At 45.1% G+C, this 23,561-nt stretch overlaps 1 protein-coding gene across 1 annotated transcript in view; it reads right to left on the reverse strand.

The window, feature by feature from the left end:
- The window catches only part of LOC144755663 (ubiquitin carboxyl-terminal hydrolase CYLD-like), a 277,022-nt gene that overhangs the window by 100,395 nt on the left and 153,066 nt on the right, over positions 1-23,561 (reverse strand). Inside the window, exon 7 of the mRNA XM_078644830.1 lies at positions 1,085-1,386. Within this exon, the coding sequence (XP_078500956.1) occupies positions 1,085-1,386 (302 nt within the window). The remainder of the gene's footprint in view (positions 1-1,084; positions 1,387-23,561) is intronic.

Here is a 23,561-nt window from a genome sequence, read left to right on the forward strand (position 1 = left end):
GCTAAGCTTCACTTCAAAGGTGTGGGAGGAGTGCGGCTGAGGGAACAGAGGGCGATTTGATGATGTGCACGCGCATTTTAGGTCAATGCGCTTGCGCATTGACCTAAAAGCGCACGGGCACAGCACCAAATCGCCCAGTTGGGTAAAGTCTGTTTAAGTTGCTATAGTCTCGCTCTGCTCAATGCGCATGCGCATTGAGAGGCGAGACCTAAAAAATCAATAGTTTTAATAATGACAATATTTCAATGCAGTGATATGAAGTGGCGAGCGCTTGAAGCCATCGAATGTTCTACAAGTGACGTGTAGTGGATCGCGTTTTGACACTCCAAGATTAAAAATGGATTTGGCAGGTGAACAAATAAACGAAAGGACTTAATGCAGTGGTTTTCACTTGCCCTACTGCAATTAGCGGTTGATATATTGTATAACTGTTGCAACAATGCTTTTGATTTGTATATTGCTGCCCTAAGTAGGCTATGGACCTCTTATGCTAATCAGTGAAGTTCCTCCCAGTATATTAACTGTAAACATTAATTATTTCTTTTGTCCTTCCGCAACATTTTTCTAATATGGGAAGATGACACCACTCCAATATGGCTGCAGCATTTTTCTTCACTATCCTTCATTGTTCTACTCCTCCGGGATGTATTTCATTTTTGCTCGGTTTAAAAAAGTATTTGTAAAGGTATTTTGGTCTGTGATTAGGTTTCTATATTTAGTTTACCTATATATTTTTACAAAGTTATTTTGGCAGCATTTCAAAGGGCTTTGAAAGAGAGGTGCTTTCCTTTCATTATTCCAACTATTGATTTTTTTCTATAGAGTAGCACAGAGTACTTATCTATTTTTTTTCTATGACCTCAAAAGATTCCTTAATTCAATTATTGAGTTGGCTTGATTGGATGCTGAAAGACCAATCTAAAAGTTATAACACAACTTAATTAAAAGTAATGCCTTCGGGGTTTTCTTGTTGGTCACACTAGGGGAGTAAGTGTCTCAGTTTTTTGCTATAGTCTACATACACGTATTTAATAATATATAAACACAAAACTGTTCCACAATGACAAGCGCACTGCCAGCATACCACTTCCAGCCCTGCCATTGTCTCCATGCAGTCGGGAATCTCTCCAATCCAGCGGATGACGCCATAGATGGGTGGATCCTGCACCTCCACCATGGAGTTCAGCTCGAGCGGGGGCCAGCGGGGCTCCACTTGACCCCCTGGTGAGTGGGTGTCAGTGTGGCTTGGTGATCTCTGTGGGCTGTTGTCTATCCCTGGAGACGGGTGCCGGAGGGATGGCGGTGGCGCATCATCTGCTTCAGCGATGCGCAGAGGCTGAACCACCCGGACAGGGGTCTCACCATGGATACGAGCATCCTCTCTGTCTTTTGAGAAAGAAATGGATGTAATAAAACAATTTCTTTTACCTTGTCGCTACTAAATACTGCAGCACACGAGATGATACAACTACCGTACATTATCAATTCATCAACTAATGAGTTACAAGCCTTGTTGCCCAGCAGGGATTTGGACTTGTGACTGCCAGATTACACAGACCTCTACACCAGGCATTCACAGAGGATGATGAAGGCACTCCATGCTCATAATGAACATTGAAAGCTACAAAACAGAGGCTTCTCTTAATCTCTTTGTGTTTTCAGACAGTTCATTATTGAAATGATCGAGTTACAAAACAATAAGAAATACCAAAGGTATAACAAAACATGTGCATCATATATATCAACCACAGACCGATAAGTATACTCAACGGATTCCATTTGGATAAGGACAGTAGGAATACTGAGGAAGCGGCCAGGGGATGTGGTGCTTCCCAACTCAGCGTGAGAGGGTAAGGGGCTTGGTGTCTTGGGGCCCGCCGTAGTAAGATAGTTTAGGACTATGACTCTGCAACATTCTACGTGCCGTAATAAATATGGAGGGTCTGAGACTGCAATCATAATAGTTCAATCTGACGGATTGTGTTATTTGCATGGAGTGGAGGGGACTTTGGTCTGATCCATGTTTTCCTAGGACGGGCTGGGATCAAAATGGTGTGTGGTACTCGTTGAAAAGGTATTCCATGCTAACATTCTTGGATATTTGTCCCGTGGGAGTGTCTTTCCATATGGGAGGAGGGAGTGGGTGGTGAAGTAAGCAGGTAGGTGGGGATACTGATGTGGTAGTAATGATGTGGTAGATCTGGTTATGTGGCAGATTTGTTGGTCTGGATTTGGGAGGAGAGGTGGTGTTAAGAATTGGAGTGTAAATAGATAAGATAAAATGTTAGTATTATGGACCTGTATTGCAGTGTGGGTGAGACCTACCACTTGGTATGTCTAGATACATCTAGGTTTGTGTGTTGGTATTGACCAACTGTTGTGGGCTCGTTGAAATAAAGTACATTTTGGATCAACTATGTGTATATCTTCACTACATCCACCTATGTCAACTGTACTAAGAAACTTTTGTAAGAGTTCAAAAGTAAGGTATTACGTTCCTGAATCCAGTTGAACCTGGTTAAGTTATTCAAGAGGGGATGGTGGGGATAGAAGGCCAGTTAACACCATGTATGGGCTATATTAGGTAGATCTATTGGTAATATATATATCAGGGTACCTGCATTCCCATCATCAGTTCGCCAAATCCTCTGAAGAGAAGGCGGGAGCCTTCGAAACGCGTCAGGAATTCCACGGCGATATGGGATTGAATCACTTTCTCTTGAGCTCCTCAGCTATTCAAGCACGCTGTGGCAAGAAAGGCGAGTTCAAGTTTCTCCCCGCGAGTGTGACCGTGTCCTTACACGTGAGCGCACATATGTGGATGGAACCATCACCATCCTTTTACCGCACCCGCCAGAAGAGTGCAGCAGCGCCATGATGGTAACGAGCGAGCAGAGCCCCTGCATACACGCTGAGCACCGCCAAGTGGCCTCAAGGTAGGAGCCGACTAGGGCAAGCATTCAGCTTGCTAGTTTGACGGGCATACATCCGTCTGCTACTCCGATATCGTGAGGTCGCTTGGTTGGGGAGGGGAGACCACTCGTCCGCCTCGATCCACACATGGGGCGCCAAGACTAAACAGGACTACCAGTCCCAGCAGGCACTGGGACATTTGGACTGCCCATCAGGGGCGTGCCATGATCAGTATCAGGGCTGGTACCTGCATTCCCATCATCAGTTCGCCAAATCCTCTGAAGAGAAGGCGGGAGCCTTCGAAACGCGTCAGGAATTCCATGGCGATATGGGATTGAATCACTTTCTCTTGAGCTCCTCAGCTATTCAAGCACGCTGTGGCAAGAAAGGCGAGTTCAAGTTTCTCCCCGCGAGTGTGACCGTGTCCTTACACGTGAGCGCACATATGTGGATGGAACCATCACCATCCTTTTACCGCACCCGCCAGAAGAGTGCAGCAGCGCCATGATGGTAACGAGCGAGCAGAGCCCCTGCATACACGCTGAGCACCGCCAAGTGGCCTCAAGGTAGGAGCCGACTAGGGCAAGCATTCAGCTTGCTAGTTTGACGGGCATACATCCGTCTGCTACTCCGATATCGTGAGGTCGCTTGGTTGGCGAGGGGAGACCACTCGTCCGCCTCGATCCACACATGGGGTGCCAAGACTAAACAGGACTACCAGTCCCAGCAGGCACTGGGGCATTTGGACTGCCCATCAGGGGCGTGCCATGATCAGTATCAGGGCTGGTACCTGCATTCCCATCATCAGTTCGCCAAATCCTCTGAAGAGAAGGCGGGAGCCTTCGAAACGCGTCAGGAATTCCACGGCGATATGGGATTGAATCACTTTCTCTTGAGCTCCTCAGCTATTCAAGCACGCTGTGGCAAGAAAGGTGAGTTCAAGTTTCTCCCCGCGAGTGTGACCGTGTCCTTACACGTGAGCGCACATATGTGGATGGAACCATCACCATCCTTTTACCGCACCCGCCAGAAGAGTGCAGCAGCGCCATGATGGTAACGAGCGAGCAGAGCCCCTGCATACACGCTGAGCACCGCCAAGTGGCCTCAAGGTAGGAGCCGACTAGGGCAAGCATTCAGCTTGCTAGTTTGACGGGCATACATCCGTCTGCTACTCCGATATCGTAAATGTAAATGTAAATGTACAGGAATTTATATAGCGCAAATCACCAAGCGGTTTCTAAGCGCTTGCTTAGGGAACCCGTCCTGGTATTCCCCTGTGAGATAACCCCGGCAGGGTATCCACAAGGTGAAAGCCAGGCATCCCGCCGCGAGGGGCCGTTGTGGAGATTAAGCAAGCTATTGCCCAGAGTCGCAGAGTGTGAACCCATGAATCGAGTAGGCACCGGAGTGAGAATTGTCGAGTCCATGGACATTTTAGGACTCAAGACCCCGCCGAGCCGGGAATTGAACCCTGGTCCCAGGCTGACCTCTGCTTCCAGGTCTGCCTCCTCTAACCAGTGAGCCACACTTCTCCACATCGTGAGGTCGCTTGGTTGGCGAGGGGAGACCACTCGTCCGCCTCGATCCACACATGGGGCGCCAAGACTAAACAGGACTACCAGTCCCAGCAGGCACTGGGACATTTGGACTGCCCATCAGGGGCGTGCCATGATCAGTATCAGGGCTGGTACCTGCATTCCCATTATCAGTTCGCCAAATCCTCTGAAGAGAAGGCGGGAGCCTTCGAAACGCGTCAGGAATTCCACGGCGATATGGGATTGAATCACTTTCTCTTGAGCTCCTCAGCTATTCAAGCACGCTGTGGCAAGAAAGGCGAGTTCAAGTTTCTCCCCGCGAGTGTGACCGTGTCCTTACACGTGAGCGCACATATATATATATATATATATATATATATGATATGTTTGTTGTTGAGGAGGGTTATGACAGGAAAACACTATGGAGGTTGAGGAGACTTGTGGTTTTGTAGGTATTTGATAACATTTAATGCTACGAGCATAGTAGGGAAGGGTTTCCTCTAGCAGAAGAAGGGTGGTAATATCTAATCTTACATCTGACCATTGTTATATAACATGGGTGACCTGATTATGTATCCATATCCATTTGGTCTTACCTTCTGTAAACAGTCCTTTTGTATGTGGTTACACTATAAAATTCAGTCAGCCATTCGTTGAGCAACAGTACTGAAGGCGACTTCCGGCATTAGATAAAGGCCCATGGCACCCCAAGTGAAGTCACTAGCAGTTTCCTCTTGTGGAAGTTCGCATAAGAAATTAAGTCAGTGTCATGGAGCGAGTCTAAGTTACCTGAAGGGATCAGGTTATGGCTGCATGTTGTGTTTATGGTTTGCTATACGATTGGCCAGAACGTATAAAATGTGGTAGTGTGAGCGTTTACAACTCCAGCAAGTTGGATCTATACTAAGGCCTAACCTGTATAGCTGTTGAGGTGTCCAATATCAATTGAGTATTATCTTCAAGTAGATGCCCTTAATCCTTCACCTAGAATAGATTTCCACTATTCCATGGTGTAGTCAAGTAACACGGTTTTGACCAGAATGTGCATATGGTGCCTGAAGTGAAAGTAAAGAATAGCTTAGTAAAGATGATTTCCAAAGACCAGAGACTGGGCCTATACGTAAGTTGGAGGTAGGATAAAAACAGCGTTGTCTTAAGGGATTATGCCTATGGACCCGAGCACGATTTCAGGCAGTGGGCTTGATGGGTGTAGCGCCATATTCAAATTCTACTAGTAAGTCTATAAAAACTTTAATCTTAGCATCCAGTGAACGGGATGACAACCTAACTGTACTGCAGCTTTATCCTATAATAGTCAAAAATTTAAAGAAAAGGTGTTTTGTGTACCGTGTCAGAGAAGGTTTCTGGTCAAAGGACTCAAATTTATGGAGTCAGTATTATTCCATCTAGCACTGGGATGAGTAAACAACCTTAATTAACTGTTAGTGTCCCAACGTTAGTGGAGTGGAGTCTCGGCCTCTTTGCTAGCCGTATCGTAGGTGATAAATTAAGGACACAAAATAGAGCAATCTGGCACTAAATAGTACAATTACTTAATGGTAATTTTCATTACTTCTTGTTCTTTCATCTTCCTGAGCACAAAACATACCATGGAAGTGGGACACCACACTAGACAGAAAACTCTTCTTGTTTTTGACCTCCCTTTTATCGTGGCCCTTCAAATTCAGGGCAGCATAGCACTCCAGTAATTAGATGCATAATTTCCAGGAAAGTTTCTTCCCAAACCAAGATTACTAGCAATTACTAGCAAGCAATCATACCATTACATGCATGTCCCTATTCTTTCGCACAGTCCCTACTTTTAAGGATTAATAAAGAAAGTCTGCTTCGTAGTGGCATTCGAATAACGAGACAACCAGCTTTAATGCTACCAAGCCCGTCAATTCTGTTAACTTTTCATTAGAAATTCAGTTTGCCTTAACCCTGGCCGGAATGACAAGGAATCCTTCACACATAACCTGTAATGACTCTCCTTCCAATAAGCTGTTAAACATTGGTGTGGAAATACAAAGTAAAGAGCCCATTTATGAGAACGCAAATAACTGAAAACCCATTTCGTGCAAATGCAATTCACTATAAACAAAGTTTAGTTTTATAAAAAAAAGATACACTATAGGAAAAGAAAACTGATAATTCCACTGATATAAACGGTTTGGTCACATATCTTTAAGGTTTAAGCAAAATAAAGTGGTTAGATGACAAATATGGAGGGAGGTAGGGTATGGAAAGGGTTAGGAAGAGGACCACACATAAAAAAGGGAGAAAAGAGGAGGATTCAAGAATGGGGGAAAAAGAAAGTAATTTTAAAAATGGGTAGGGTTGGATGGGGAAACAGCCTTTACAACGAGGTTTTTACCTAGATGTGCCTTTACCATGTATTTTTTAACACAAATATGCATTTACAACGCATGCCAATACCACGCATTTAAGGTAAGGTAAGTTTGGGGTGTGGGGGTCTCCTCCACAAATACATTGTTTTTAAATCTAAAAACAATGCACGGTATTGGCATGCGTTGTAAATGCATATTCGCTGTAAAAACATGTGCGCTAAAAATGCGTGGTAAAGGCATGCAAAATAATTGCCTTTCGTACAACCAGTTAGATGGTGTACCACCACTGTAACAAAAGGCTTCAGGAAGAGAGGAGAGAGAGCAAGAAGAAACTTGAAAGGCGAAGAAAATCAGTAAAAGTAGCAGCTTTTTGGTGAGGTGCGACAGAGCGTGGTGGGGTGGGGTGGAGGTGGTGGGGGAAGGAGAAAATGCTTAAAGAGCAGGATGATGAATAGATAATGAGTGTCCCTTGCTGCACATTGAAGGACCTGCCAGTGACAATCCCTGACAGAGATATGGACGAAAACATCCCTTAGATCTAGTAGTGTAACTAAGTCCCACTTGGAAATGATTAGCACGATCTTCCAACGGATTTCAACCTGTTGTGCATCGTCCACATATTCAGACAGATGTCCAACAGGCCACTTTCCAAAGAGAATCCCTCTAGCCTTTGGGCATTAGGAAAATAATCAGGTATGCACCTTTGCCTCTCTGGCTTACCCTCACTTGGGAAATGGCATCCTTCTCCAGCAGATTCTTGGTATCTGGATCCCCAATTGTACAGCCAATTTGTATTCACCTCTCGAGACCAGGCATGGTGCTGATGAAAGTCTCCTCTGGTATCCTCCCAAGGAAGTTGATAACGTTGCACATATGACCCACCCCCAGATCTCACTGGCTTGAAATTGATTACGTCCAAATAAACCAGGATAAAAGTACAACAGACCTCTAGGGGGACAGTTTCAACTGTCATTTGCATAGCCAGGATAATCAGGGTGTCTGAGGCAGCTGTGTCTTAGATGTGACCTGCCTATATTTTTTCTTTTCTTTTACATATTTGTATAGTGCACATGGCCCATGGGTGTCATGGTGCTGCATACAGAAAATTAATATATTTGAAGATAACTTTGTGATACTGCAGGTAAGTCTGTAGGGTGACAAGATCAGTATGTGCGTAAACATCAATTTACAGCCAGGAATGGCTAAAAAGTGAGCTTTGATGTTCCCTGAAGAACAAGATGCGTATAATTATTTTTATTATTTTTGGTAGCGAGTTCCACACAAACCTGGAAGTTCTTTACCATAAATGATTCAGGGATGAGGATATTCTGAATGTAGAAAGTTTCAACAGGTATGACCTCCGACTTTGGAGACCTTTCGAGTCTCATAATGTGTTAAACAGATTTTGAATTAAATTCGAGCTGCAGTGGGTAGCCAGTGGAGGTTCCCCAGGATGTGGATAATGTAGTCGTATTTCTTTGCTGAGTGGAAAAGCCTGGTGGTTTAGTGCAATACACTTTGTGAGGGGCCATAGACGTTGCTGGTAATCCTGCTAAAATGGCATTGCTGAAGTCAGGCTTCGAGATTACCAGTTCATGAATGGCTGTTTTAAGGAAATAGGATGAGAACATATGTTGAATTTTCTTGATGTCTGTAAATGAAAATTGGCTGGTTTGGTGGTGTTATTTATGCACCTAAAGCAAAATAGGTTATGGACTAGTGTGAATCCCAGTAATTTCTCAGAGAGAAGGGATAGGGCAGACAACATTTAGACACTTTGTACTGAGAATTGAAGGGCAGAGTTTGTTCTTGTTGGAGATGCATAGTATAAGAAATTCTGTCTCATAGTGGTAGAAGCAGGAAGTTGACATTCATCCATTCTTCATTTACTGAAGTCTCTCACTTGTAGACAGACTTTTCAAGAGCATTCTGAAAACCTTGGACGAGCTTAGGAATCTGTGGATCTCCTTTGCTTCACATTAATATGTTTATGCTCCTTAAAGATCTCAAACTTGTAAAGTTGTTAGTGCAGTGGTCTTTAAAAGTTAATGGAATTTTAAGAGAAGTTGCCTTGTCACGCCAGTTCTCTGTGGCACTAAGGGGCACCCAAGCAATTTCTGAGACAAGTATTTCTGTTATTCCTATACTAGCGATTTGCCGTGTGGAATGTCACAGCTGGGCGGAGTGATGGTAGCCTGAGCAGTTTTGGAGAAAGTGAGAAAGCCCTCAAAGATTCAGTGGGACTGCTGGCGTCAGCCGGTCAGGCTCTGCATAACTGTAATTGCATGGGTATAGTGCGACTGTTGACCAGAGAGGTTATCCCTATTCACGGACTTCTGGCACCAAGAAGTCCAGTTTCATGTCTGGAAACTACAAACAAGGCTGCAAACCAGCTACCAAAGGTTCTGGTTGCACATGGGACTGTGGTATCTTTGGGGGTAGCAAGAATCCCTTTATGTCGACTTGGGTTTATAGATGGAAGCTAGAGAGCCCATCAACCAATCAGGAAGTGTTGCATTGATCATGATTCTGCAAAATAAGAGGGCACTAGAATCAAGGAATGGGTGGACAGGTCATCTAATTTGTGCAGTTGGGCAGCAGTAGCCATGCCTTGGTCACAGTCCTTTGGTCAGGAATTGCCCTCAGGCCACCGGCTGACATGCTGGAACTGTTTCATCCAGGGAAGGTGAATATAAAGAACCCGTACTATATTATTGAAAGCAGACCCATTCAATTAATACATTCAGTGAATATACAATAACTTCAGCAGTGAGGAGAAAATGGAGAGCATTGGGACATGGAGGGAATGGGACAAAGCAGAACTGTCTACCATTAATCTTATAGTGCACCATGCAACCTCAGGGGCTACTTACATACATACCTGAAAACCAAAACTAGAGGTACCACATGCCTCAGCTTTCCAAACTCACTACACATCTCTTGATTCCTCCCTCCCTTCTACTTAGGGGTAACTGGTAGGGTGCAGTCAGGCCAGAGTGCACAGATTTACATAGGGAAAGCCAGTTGACCTTCTCCCAACTATGTTGCATGACTAAAGATAACAACCTCCAACCATTAGTCGTGTTATTGCCTGGTCTTGGGGACGGGGTCACCCATAATAGAAGCAGTGTCTCTCTCTAGATAAACTCCTTCCGGCCAACAAAGTCTAGTACTCCGTTGTTGATGAGCGTCCAAAAACACACAGAGCACCTCTCGTGGGATTTGTGATCCAAGTCTCCTGCACAAGAATCACAAATGGTTATTCATGGCCTCTGCATCAGGGACTTTCTACTGTATATACCTTCTACCTCGCATTTGTCTGCTTCTCTCATAAATGTGTCTCAGAGCTACTGTCTTTGATCCCGTTGCCAGAGGAAGCGCACTCAATCCAGGTCTGAGATGAACATGACTTGCTTCCCAGTGCCATCCAGCGAAACACGGTCAGAAAGTAGCTTGCAAACTAGTCCCTGATGACCGTCTAAATTCACCAGAAAGTATATGGTGAAGATGCCGTCTCTCAACATTAAGTGAGCTCTCTTAAAGGGATCTTCAAAACTGTGTCCATTTTTTGTGCCCCAGATTTGCTAAAAAATATATTTTTCTGCTAACCATGTTCTTCCTAGCAGACCGAAAAACTGTGAGATAAATTCACAAGGCTTCGAACATAGAATACCCAAGCTAATCAGGGGACAGAGCTTCAACATGAATGTGAAATATAGATTTTATAGATCTCCTTCCACTCTTGGGGGACAACTTTCTTCACCTATTTCATCAGTGGTAACACCTTCTGCATTATGATTTAAAGCAGCACTGTTCAGAAAACGCACCACAGATCGAGAAAGCCCATGTTGCCTTTCATTCTTTCCAAGAATGCTGGCTGGAAATTATTCAGGATGTACTTTCCACTGGGTTCTGAATCTGGAATGCCTTCTTCCGTGGAGGGATGAGAGGGAATGCACAGCATGTCAGAATTATTATGTTTTGCTCGCTAATATATTTTGCTTTGAGAGAGCGTTATTGAAAAACAAAAAAACGTTGCCAAGCGAATGCATTTCAAATGGTGGTGGCTGGCGGTGGTTCAGTTGCAATTCTCTAAACCAGCAGGAAGCTTGCAAACATGGTGGTAATGGTAAAACAGCTTAATCTGCAGACTGTCATATGGAGTCTCAGGAGGGGAATGTGTGTGAGAAACCGGCGATGAAGCTGTGGCTATGTGCAGAGGATCACACCATGATATACTGGGACATGCGATATTCATTGACTCAAGAAAGCTGTAAAGGACTGCAAGGTGTACGTGCACGCGATGGTATTCTGTGATCTCTAGTCACACAATGCGAGTTCCTGAGCGAGGGTTTCCAAGGCAACATGGTAGGTCTGTGAAACTTCTGGCATCTCAAGACTCAATATAGTCAAAGAATGGAGTAAGTTTCCTGTTAACTAGAGAGTCCAGGGATGTCCAGTCATACTGAGGGTCAAGAGTACAAAGTAGGTGTCAGTGAGTCAGGAAGGGTTTCAGTATCTCCAGATGAGCTGTTTGTAATGGTTATGCCTATGAGAAAACGCTGCTCTTAATGCAGACAGTGCAGTGCCTCATTTGGCTGTGACGGGCGCCTTCATATTGCTGCCGCCTGTACTGTACCGGTAGTGTTTTGTTGAACCTTGCTCTGCTGCCTGCACTTTACTGTTCTGTGTTATTGAACGTGAAGGTAGCACTGTTTTTGTTTGTAATCTATCTATTTCTTCCTCTCTTATAACTTACGAGCCTAGTGCATTCACTTTCTAGGCTGGGTCTGCCTTGCCACAAACCTGGTGCAGGGCTGTAGTCTGTCTTCTCTTGGTCTCGCTGGCTGCTCGTACCCTGCTGTAGACATTGCATTAGCATTTTACCATTAATATTACAAGCCTAGATGACCTACCATGTCAAGTGCTGCAGTAAAATAAAATAAAAAAGCCTGGAGTGGTTGAAAGTACATTGTTGGCATGATTAAACATACAGGCACTGCTCTTACTTGGCCGTGCCCAAGGCTTCTTTCACATTTATTCAGAAGAAATCATGCATTCATTAAGGAACTACATCAGGTGATCCATGTGTTGGGTCTATATGCTAGTTAAGGACTTTACAGTGTGGGCAGTGTCAGAACAAAAATTCACTTTATATTGTCATATTGTGTAATTTTATTCTCATTTGTATATATACTTTTGTGCATTGTTCATTAGAAGTATATTTAAAAAATACACCCTGAAGACAATGTTGGCGCTACTTGAGTGATATAGTGTTGGACCTCTACAGCCACCTTCTTGTTCTCTCTTGTGCTTCAGATCTCAGAATCTGGCAACACTACCAGCTGCCCCTACCAACCCCCACTCTGACCGGCACTATCCACCTGTGAAGGAAAGGTCTGTGCATCACTGAAGGCCTTACCCGTCCCTAATGGCTTGTGCCGTCACTTTGCCTCTGGGACATAGTGAAGGGCACTCACAGTGGAAACCACAGGTTCCAATGGAAATTCTCGGTTTGCGATTTTCAACCATCTCTACGTGCTTGCCATGCAGGCACCCAGCCATAGTTCATCTTCAGGCTTACGCAACGCACAGGCAAGTCCAATTTACAGTTGCTTCAATGGGCAGGAAACATCCAGGAAGTGATGCAATAGGAATATTATGCCCCCCTGGAGTGGAAAGGGCGGGGAAATTTTTTTTTTAAAGCACCATGGGTTTGTGTCCCGAAGGGGATCAACCTCAAAGTAGAGGCCAGGGATGCCGTGGAAATAATGTCTAATTACAAAATCAAGCCATAGGGTAGGCATGTAAGGGCAAAATAGGGCCATTAGACAATTTCTGAATTTATTGAACAGGCCAGAGGACTTTGACCCACTTTCTGCTTTGTCCAATGAAGGCTCTAGGTCCCCAAAGATGAGAAAGGCACACACAGAGAGACTAAAGATTTTTCTTTTTAAAAAACAACTTTTAGTCACATTCTATTTCTTTTTTAAAAGATTTATAGAGCGTGACAGCTGCCTCAGATAAGAGGCGTCCCGGCGCTAACAGCAAATGGGCAGGGAGGAACCAGAGCAACCTACACAGTGGGAAAGAGAAAAGTTTTAATAGCTTTCCTAAATTCAAGAAAGTTTCTGAGGCCCGAATATGGAGGGGCAGTGAGTTCCAAAGAACAGCTGCTCTATACCGGAAGGAACCGCCTACGGCCCAGGTCCTCCTGACCCGAGGGACCACTAGCAAATGTTGGCCCATGGAGCGAAGCTGACGGGAGGGAACATAAAAAGGGAGCAGATCAGTCAAAATGTTAGGGGAAACGAGCTCCAAGATTTTAAAGGCTATAAAGAGAGCCTTGAACTCAATCCGTTGAGCCACAGGCAGCCAATGAAGGCGACGGATTCTGCTAGTCACAGAGCAGACTCTGCGCAGGCCCAAAAGAGCTCTTGCTGTGGTGTTCTGTACTCTCTGCAGCCTATGTATATCCACCTTGTTAGCCCCCAGATACAGAGAGTTCGCATAATCAAGCCTAGATGTGATCAAGGTTTGAATGATGGTCTGTCTGGTCGGGGCATCAAAGAAACCCAAAATAGGTGTAAGTCCACGCAACAAACCAAAAAAGGTGCCCGCCACCTTCTTCGTTTGGATCTGGAAACTGAGAGAGGTGTCCATCCAAACCCCCAAGTTCTTAACAACCTGTTTAGGAGGAGGGGGGTGCCTAGATTCATGGGCCACCAATACTCATTCCATAACCCATGATCCCTACCCACCAGCAACACCTCCGACTTCCTGGCATTCAGCTGGAGGCAGATAGCTGTCATCCACCCGACAACTACAGCAAGATCACCTTGAAACGTAGAGGCGTTGTGCCTAGAGTTGCTCAAGAGGGCTACCACCAGCAGAGTGTCGTCAGCGTAGGAGACCACGGTCAGTCCTCTGCTCTTGGCAATTGCAGCCAGAGGTTGTACATACAAATTGAAGAGCAGAGGGCTCAGAGAAGAAACCTGTGCTTGATGGGGAAGGCGAACGAGGAGAAAGGGGTGCGATCACCTGATCGGTCCAATCAGAAAGAAATTACTATAGCTACTTCATTGCAAGGCCACCGATACCAGCCTCTTCCAAACGGCGCAACAGGATTGCATGGGACACAGTGTTGAACGCGGCACTGAGATCCAGGAGGATCAGTGCCGATGTCTATCCCGCGTCCAACGCTGTCCAAAGATGCTGTCACCGCCAAAAGCGCCGACTCAGTGCCATGGCCGGGGCGAAAGCCATTTTGCGAGGGATCTAAAGTATTGTTGACGGTCAGGTGATCTGAAAGGATGGAGTTAATATATGCCTCTGCGATCTTGGCAGGCCAAGAGAGCAATGAAATTGGCCCGAAGTTCTCAGGTTTTTTCGAATCCAAAGAGGGTTTTTTAAGCAATGGTATCACTCTAGCTTGTTTCCATGCTGTGGGCACAACAGCCAAGCTGAGCGATTTGTTGATCACTTGACAAAGGAGAGGAGAAATGGTTGGTAAAATTTTCCTGAAATGTCAGGTTTCAGTGAGTCGTCCGGTGAGTCTGACTTAATTTTAGCGCAAAGGGCGAGTAAACGGTTCTGCTGAATCTGAGGGAAAGCCTCTAAGGTGGCAATCGTGCCATTATTGGATATCTCAGGGCAGCCTGTATGGGCCGTGGGAAAACATTTATAAATGTCTTCTACCTTTTTTGAGAAGATCGAGGCAAGCTCCTCGCATTGCTTGTTCGAGGTAATCAGTGGGCCAACGGCCCCCTTCTAGTTTTTAAGACCTGAGACAATAGAGAAAATACTCCTTGCGGGATTAGTGCTGTTACTAATTTCTTTAGCGTGAAATGCAGCACGTTCCGTATGGATAGCCTTGTGTTAGATCTTTACTGCATCCCGATAGCGATCTTTAGGTAACGAGTCAAAGTCTCTTCCCCAAAACCTTTCACATTTTTTGCAGATTTTCTGCAGCGCAACTAATTTTTCATTGTACCACGGATTAGATTTAGAGGTGCGGTTCAGGGACCATTTAGCTGAGATCAGCTTATCCAGGGCAGATTGATCCAATCCGAAAAGGCTGAATTAGCCTGGTCAGGGTCCATCGGCAGCACCGGAACAGAAGCAGAAAGATGGACTTGGAATTGATCCCATGGACGTTTAAGAGAGAGAGGGTTGTCTAGTTTGCGCACAGGTGCAATGCCCTGGATAGCCAAGGGGACTAAGAAGTGGTCCGACCAAACCATAGGAACAAGCGGTTGGACCGTGAGGGACGAAATGCTAGTAAAAACAGGTCCAACAAATGACCAGCCGAATGTGTGGGGCCAGAGACACGCTGATCAAGCGGACAGGCAGCTAAATCCGCCACCAGGTTGACCACATCCACATCAAGGTGGTTATCAAAATGAAGGTTCAAGTCTCCTAGGCCTGTAAAGTTAGAAGCACTGACCGCCACAGTACAGACGGTTTCAACAAGAGCTTCCCTAAAAGCCTTGGATGGGCCCGGGGGACGATATACCAGTAAACCAGACATGGTGTAATTAGGATTTAAAGCAATTTTAAAACAAGCACATTCGCAGCCCAAAATGGGCTGTTTGATGAAGGTGCAGGGATAGTCGGTTTTGACAATAGCCGCAATACCCTCTCGTGTCTCTATTAAGGGTATAGATAGCATAACCCTCCGGGAATGCCGGCCCTGGAATCGCCACAGAGTCTTCAGAGAGCCAGGTCTCAGTTTGAAACAAGGTATTCAGTTTCTAAAAGATCATAGACATCAGCGCAATGTTTGACCAGGGAGCGGCAATTCAAATGGAAAATAGTCGTACTTTTCCCGCTAAACCCCCCAACCCGTGGACCTGACACCTAATGGACATCGTCCTGAATGCTAACAGCTCATTCCAGGCATAAGTATGATATGATTTCCTAAACCTAGCAGCATGTCTGGCGTCTGGTGACGGCATGTCGTGAACGGGCGCAGACAGCCGCGCCTTTGGCACACCAGCAGCGTGTCCGCTGCATGCGTCTGCTGCACGGCCAGGCTGACATGCGAAATATATATGCCCCTGTAGCGGAAATGAGGAGAAGAGGGCGGAGCCACGTCCCTCCATGCAAACAGCACACGCTGCGGTGGACCGGGGACTGTCGATTCAGTGCAGGAAACAGCACACAGTAAGTGAAAAGTATTAAAAAACAAATTTATCAAGTAGTTCTAAAAAGTATTACAAAACGGTAAGAAAACACAAAGCAGGTGCAGGCTGGCAGACGCGCTATCACCTAGTGCTGCGTGGCCGGGCTGACATACCAATTATATATGCCCCGGTAGCGGAAATGAGGAGAGGAGGGCGGAGCCACGTCCCTTCACGCAAACAGCACATGCTGCGGTGGGCCGGGGACTAATGATTCAGTGCAGGGAACAGCACACAGTAAGTGAAAAGTATTTAAAAACAAATTTATCAAGCAGTTTTAAAAAGTATTCAAAAACGGTAAGAAAACAAAATGCAGGCGCAGGCTGGCAGACGCGCTATCACCTAGAGCATCTAAGGCTTTCTTTCATTACCATACGGACTGCAGTCTCTAGAATGCCTATCTTCCTACATAAGAGATGGGCAGCCAAATGCTACACAGACCTGCTTGTAGGATGCCACAGAGAAAACATCAATTTAAAATGTTATGGTATATAACCTCTTCCCAAATCCCAAAACTGCCCTGACCAGGGGTACTAGGTGCCTGATGTGAGCCAAATGTCAATAGCCTATCTTGTCGTGCACGCTGCAAGATATGTGCCTGCCACCCAGCGTGTTCTCAGCCTGACCAATGTCAATGTCCCAAAGCCAAAGGTTTAGATTACTTTATTTGTGCTTAGTTACCAAAAACCATTGCAATACAAGCCTTAAAAAAAGTTGAAGTAAAAAATTTAAATAAAAGTTTAAAAAGCGAATATCCAGTGATTTTTCATCAGACATTGCCACCTTTTTTTTAGCACTATGCTATAGGAGGAGAGATATCTTCAAGTAAAATCAGTTAAAACCCAAGATATAAAAGTGCTGTATAGTTTAAAATCAGAGTTAACAGTACTGGTAATGATGAAAGTCATCAGTTCACAAGGTAAAGTGCAGTGCAGTCATCGCTTATTGGCGCCTACCAGACTTGCCCGTAGACCAGTGTCATATTGTGCCTGTTCTTCAATTGTTTGTGCCTGTTCTGCGTTTATTTAATAAAGTGCTAGTGGTCCATCCTTGGTGTGGTCAGGAAAAAAACTTCTTCTGATCTGCGGGCCTCCATGTACTTTGCAGGGGGCTCAAGTTTGGAAACGCCACTGAGGCACTATGGAAGTGGGCAGTACATAATGCTTCGCTCCGTCTCGTGTTCTGTTCCTGCGCATCAAGCCTAAATGTTGAGGTACAGACCCTAGAGGCAGCTTCGGGAACACTGGACCTCGCAGGGACTGAGGTGCCATTTCTAACAATAGACCCACTATATCTGAGAAATGAATAGTCCAGCAGCTCCTCTATCCAGCTAATATGAATGCTGCACAGCAAACTGGCATACAGTCAATACAAAACTTTCTGATGTCCTTCCATGGCAGTGCCTAATTTGAGCTGGTGGTTTCCGGTGCTCAGCACCGGCACTTAATTGTCAGCCCCAGTGCTTGTGACTGTCTGGCCAATATAGAAAGGACCACAACAGCAGTTAAGTATTAATTCAATATACATAAAAAATGACTATTGCCTGTCTCCTAAGTCATTCTTATTGCTTTGGGGGCCTGAAATAGTCCAAATTGTCACACTTGTAGGAGTGTGATGGTTAGTAGCTGTGTTGTTACCATCATAAAGGCTGGCAGGGGCAATCTGTGATGCAAGCTGCAGTAACCTTCTGACGAGAGCCCTAGCACTTAATTTTTTTTTTTTTACAAATTAAGCACTGTTCCGTAGGGCCCTACCTAGGACAATGATGAGGGGAAATTGCATGGACAAACTCGATCTGTCTAGGAATGGATGCCCATGCCCAGACCAGGGATTCTGCCCAACTGTTGCTATTGGATGAACATTATTTGGAGGAGATCGCTGCGTTTCATTTCTTTCATCCTCAGATTCCGACCTGCAGCCTTTCTTCATCGGTTTGTGGTGGTCCGGGCACCAGACTGACAAATACCACCAGGTGGAGCCTACGCTGCTGTTTTCTTTCTGACTCTTGCCCCTGCCAGGGTCTCCAGGCCTAAAGCAATGCTCATCTCATAGGATGATGTCTCCTGTGCAACAAGGGGAATATATCTCTGCGGGGGGAGGGATTCTGGGTAAGAGAATGGATATAATGGGTGTATGTGTGCATAGTTAGTGTTTATTCGTGTGTGGGAATTCGTGTTACGAAACTCCTGGGAAATGTTTGAAAAAGGCAATTATTTTTCTGAATGTCTGCGGAGCAGAATTAGGGTTGCTCCGTGGGTGAAAAAATAAAGAACGTTTATTTTAGGAGCCCTGAGAGGGGCTGGCAATGGAATTGAAAGCAACTTCCCCAGCAAGAAAGCCTGTGTTCAGCACCTGCCGCAGGATCTCCTGGCCGTCTACAGGCTTCGCACGGAGGCTCCCCCTGCTGGAGAACATGTTTACACGCAATGTGAAGGGCCAGGCTTTGAATAACTTAATGCTTAGCTCAAGGCCTGACAGTGATGGACACTGCACAAGTATTTATTTCTGTGTGTTTTGCACTGAAGAACGAGGATTGCTAGTGCTGCTGTCTGCCCGCTTCTATTTTCATCCCAGGTCAGACGGATGCAAATTGCCTCACGTTTTGCGTTCGCTTAATCCGAACCCACCAAAAAAAACAACAAAAAAAGCCCACTTCTCTTCATATGTACTAACACTCGCTGCTCTACGCCACCCACTAGTTATTGTAGAAAGTAGGAGAGCAACTCTTAGGTATGCAGCAAAAAGAACCACCTTGTCGGCTGCGAACCTCATGGATGTCTGGTGGAGGCGAATGGTGGAGGATGGCACCCCACGCCTACCAAAACCATCCGTAACAGCCAAAGCATCCTTATTTGGGATTCGGGCTGAAAGAGTCTGGTTAACGCATAACAGCCGTCTATGTTCAGGAAGTAACAAAGGATGTGCTGGACAAAGCGTACTCTCAATATCAACCCATGTACTGGGGGAAAAGGAGACATTGTCCAGTACCCGGGAGAAACACGACGTAAGAATTCATCCATAATTCTCTGAGCCAAAGGGACAAAAACAAATTAAAGTAGCAAAATACGTGGCCCAGGCGAATCTGAAACTCGCCAATGCAGCAACCCTGCAGCAGAAGCACGTCTACCGCTTGCTGATGGTAGGAGGAGGTTAGACAAGGAAGACCAAAATATCACGTGTAATCCAAAGAGGACCAAGAGTAACATCTAACCTTTAAGGGCACAGATGTGAATACAGCAAAACGAGTGAGAACCAAGAAATTCAACGTATCCACAAGCACTTCTAAGGATGGCCAAGTTTAAATCTAAGAATCGGAAAATTGAAAGAAGAGGATTTTTATCAGCAAACTTGACAACTTGACAGTGGTGGCCTGTAGGCAACGGCAGCGGTGATAAAAAATAAATAAAAATAAATAAATACTTACCTCTTTCTTGCGTCGCCAGCCGCCGCCTCTCCTCCGTAGCAGTAGGAAGCACCCAGGCTCCCCGCCAATCACAACGCTGCAATGCAGCAGTTGTGATTGGTCCCCCTAAGCCAATCACAACATGGTGATTGGTCTGAGCGCCATGGTTCGGCGCTCAGACGGGGACAAGGAGCCTGGGCACCCTGGAAGATTTAAAGTGCGCAAGACTGTTTGGCCGGGCCAAGACGACTGGCTAAACAGTCATGCACACTCCCTTCATGGTTCCTGAGGTCGTCTGAGGGGCAGTGCACGTCGTTGTGAAGAAGCAGAAGAGCCTCTGTTTTCTCACAGCGACGTGAATCGCCTATTTGTCTTTTTTTTTTACAACATAAGTGCTTTTGCTTTTACCACACATGCGTTAAGTATGTGTGGTAAAAGCACATAAGTTGTAAAAAAAATGCGTAGTAAAGACTACGCGATGTTATAACGCAGGCATGGTAACGCTTGAATTGTAATGGCATGCAGGGTAACAGCCGCGATGTAATAGCTATTCCCCCACGGGCACTACAGGAGGCCTAAAAACGCATTGTTGCGGTGTCATGGCAACCAGCATCTCCAAGACCTATTTCTTAATTTGTTGCAAAGATTCCACACTCTGGCTGAAGAGATCATGGCCGCAAGTGGCGCCGTGCAGTGTCACAATCTTATGAAGTTTATACAAGCCAAGCTAACACAGCTCTAGCACTAAAAGAAACTAACCCACAACTGGGACCAGGAGTGGCTACCCAACACACAGACCACTGCATTCACGGTCAACAAGACCAAGGGTAAACACTGGACCTCACCAGTCCGTAAAACAAGTTCATTGCCAGCTAGAAAACCTCACAGGCAAATGCTACTGCACAGGAGGTTTTCACTGAAAAGTCTTTATGGGAACCTGGGAAGGAAGTCCTTACACAGTGCTTGACCAGCCAACATTCACAGGGAAGCGAGACAGTGTAATTATGTGCCACATTAAAAGAGTGACAGCAACCAGCCTTTGCCAAGCACAATTGATCATATTTAACCATTAATTGAGGAGTCAAAGAGAAAAAAGTAATAACCCTTTCGCTCTGGGGAAAGGAAAGGAATGGAAAGGAAAGGAAAGGAAAGGAAAGGAAAGGAAAGGAAAGGAAAGGAAGAGCAATTCTCCCAACATTCCTAATGTCATCACAGAGATATGATAGAGGAAGAAAACAAGAAATCATACAATTGCCTGAAGACTTGAACTGACCGGGATCTGAAAGATGGATGCTGATCTATGAAAGCAAAGGGATGAAGAACTTCAAACGTGAAGGTGGCTCTTAGGGACTACCCACTCCTTTACTCCACCCAGATCAGGTGCATATAAAACAGCATCAGAGATGTTTTGCAAAACACCAATTCTCATGGAAGTTGGAGGCGGTGGTAGAATTAATGCCAAAAGGTGTCCTAGTGAAGAGAGTCCTTGTGCCCAGCTTAATGCTGCCAATGCCACACACCATGCCACACACCATCCAATCAAGCTGGAGGGACAGAGTTAGCATTGATGCATATGGGAGTCAGTGGCTCAGATGACAATTTCTGCAATGAATGTACTGAGATTTAACAGGTGAACTTTGGCGACTCCATGATGTCAGTCTGCAAAGAAGTGTCAGCAATGAAAGCAAGCCCAGCACAGAAGAGTCTTCTATACACGTAAAAGGGTCTTGGGACAGGACCAAGAGGCTGAAGATATATGAGCAACATCCCTCTCCGAGTAAGGTCCAAACGCCTTGCACCCGAAAATGTGGAGGGCAGAGACATACAAGGATCTCTAAGAGGCAGGTTTGGTTAAGGAGTCTTGCAGTTTCTAAGCTGTTTGCTATGGTCAGAAAGTAAAATAAAAATGCAAAAATATTTTCAAAGATTACATCTCCTTAGATCGGTGATCATTCATAACCAGTAAACAATGGCCCAGGTACATGCTTTCGTCAATCTCACTGGAAGCTGCGAGCTCTACAAACAGGATGTGATCTCTATCCATGGGGATAAGGATGAAGGACAAAGAAAAGACTTTCCACACATTTATGTAGATTCCCCAAACAGTCTTGCACCCTGAATAATTCTAAAGGCTCATAGATATGACAGTGGAGACCTAAACCTTCCTAGTGTCCAGCTGCACCTTCATGACCTTATTGTGCTTAAAAAGATACTAGAATGAGACATTATCTGATGATAGGTGTCTACTTATAGTGGGGACTTCCAGAGCCCAAAACACAGCTACTCCCCCTCCTTTCTATGGATTCCAGGGTGGGATGATCCGGTTTTGTACCACTCACATCCCTCATTAGGTTGTGCAGGCCTAAATTATTCTTAATGAAATTTTGTCTGTGAGATTTGACTTTCATTCGTCCAGTTTGCCCTCAGATCCGCCTTTGCGTTGGAGAGAGAGTGCTCGTTTTCATTTTAATCATCTCTCTGTACCGGTGGTCATTGTTCCTTCCCTTAAGTGGCACCATATTGGTTAGTGTGCACTCTAGGAGCTATGAGGTTATGCTCACAGCACCCCATTTAAACACAGCAGGAAGACCGTCTGCGCTGTCCACATTTATCCTGCGTCCAGCACCAGCCTTGCTGTTCCTCTCACCAGAGACCCTTCCAACAAATGTTTGAATACTATTCAGGAAGTGCGAAAATCACAATCCATTGGTAAATGCTACACACTACTTTAGATAGAGGTCTTGAGTGGCCCGGTCTCATGTATCTCCTACCGCGCTTACGTGAATTTTGCATTATACTTAAGAGAAATTTGGATTAATGGATCATCTAATCTACATATTGCCATCGCGATTTCATGGGGGGTGGGGGGAACACGATAAAATACAGGATAGAACAGCACATTTGCACAAAGGCACAGCGCTTGTCTTTTGCTCTGCTTATACATGCCCCACCTTTCAAGTAATTAATTTGGAGAACGCAGAAGAATTAGGTTTTAGCATTAAAATGTCCCTGGATTTTCCCTTTTCTGGAGCAATCATTTGCTCCAGAAGGCTATGCTGCAGAATTTGCTACTTCCTTAAGCAACACGCATACTGCCTATTGTGTCCAATATTCCAATTTCTCAGCTCTTGGTGATTTTAACATGCATATAGACATCAGCAGTATTGTCCTAGCCTAGGTTCTATTAGACAAATGCTAGGGTTTAAAGCTAACACAAATAAGTACGTCACTAACTCAAAAATATGGGAATAAGCTCGATCTTATTTTACTAACTTGCTTGATTAAAATTGGTTCTATCCTACCTGAGGTTTGGTCCGACCCCTTCCTTTTCTCATTCGACTACTCCGATACCACCCACCAGGTACAAGGCTAGAATGAGGCGGCTGTGGGGGTAAAATCGCGAAGAACAACCTTAGTGAATCCCTAGCCAGAACCTACCCGTTATTGGGGGATACTAATATGGAAGTGGCCAATACATGGATTACAGCAGCTTTATATCAACTTGCTCCATTTCTGCCCCTTGGTGAACTCCGGAGTTGGTAAGGAAGAAACAGAAATGCAAAAACTTCAGACGAATTAGAAGAAGGGGATACATTCCCAACGATAAAATAATGCGGTGTGAATACCTTAACACAAACGTATTAAAATTGCCTCAGTTAAATTTTTTCCCCATCATACCAGTGCATCTAAGAATGCTTCTCTGGAAAATGTTAATATATGTAAACTCTTTCTTAGCCCTCAGGTTTGCAATGCATTTATCTTTTTTTCTTCTGAATTATATGAACAGCTGTCTAAGTACTTTGTGGGAAATATAGAAAATATGTACCAAGACTTTTGCAATACCATGACTGATTCTACTGGCTGGATGCTACCGCTCCATGCCATGTCCACAGCAATGAGTACTATCCCTCAAACTAGGAGCTAGCATTGAAGGAATCTGCTCACATGTATATCTGGCTTCCCCTCTGGCCTGTGCCCCGCTTGGCAGTTCGGGCTGGACTGTTCCCATGAGGCACAGGGTCAAGGCTGATTTGCATATGGCCATGTCTGAACTGGGTTGGTGTGGTGAGCAAAAAAACGATGGATTTAGGCCCAGATCTCTGTACTGGGGTGGATGTATGACATTGTTCTGCATTCTGTCCATCAACTGTTATTTTTGCATTTGTCACCCCGAGTG

This window comes from Lissotriton helveticus, chromosome 5_1, assembly GCF_964261635.1.
Source record: "Lissotriton helveticus chromosome 5_1, aLisHel1.1, whole genome shotgun sequence".
Lineage (NCBI taxonomy): Eukaryota > Metazoa > Chordata > Amphibia > Caudata > Salamandridae > Lissotriton > Lissotriton helveticus.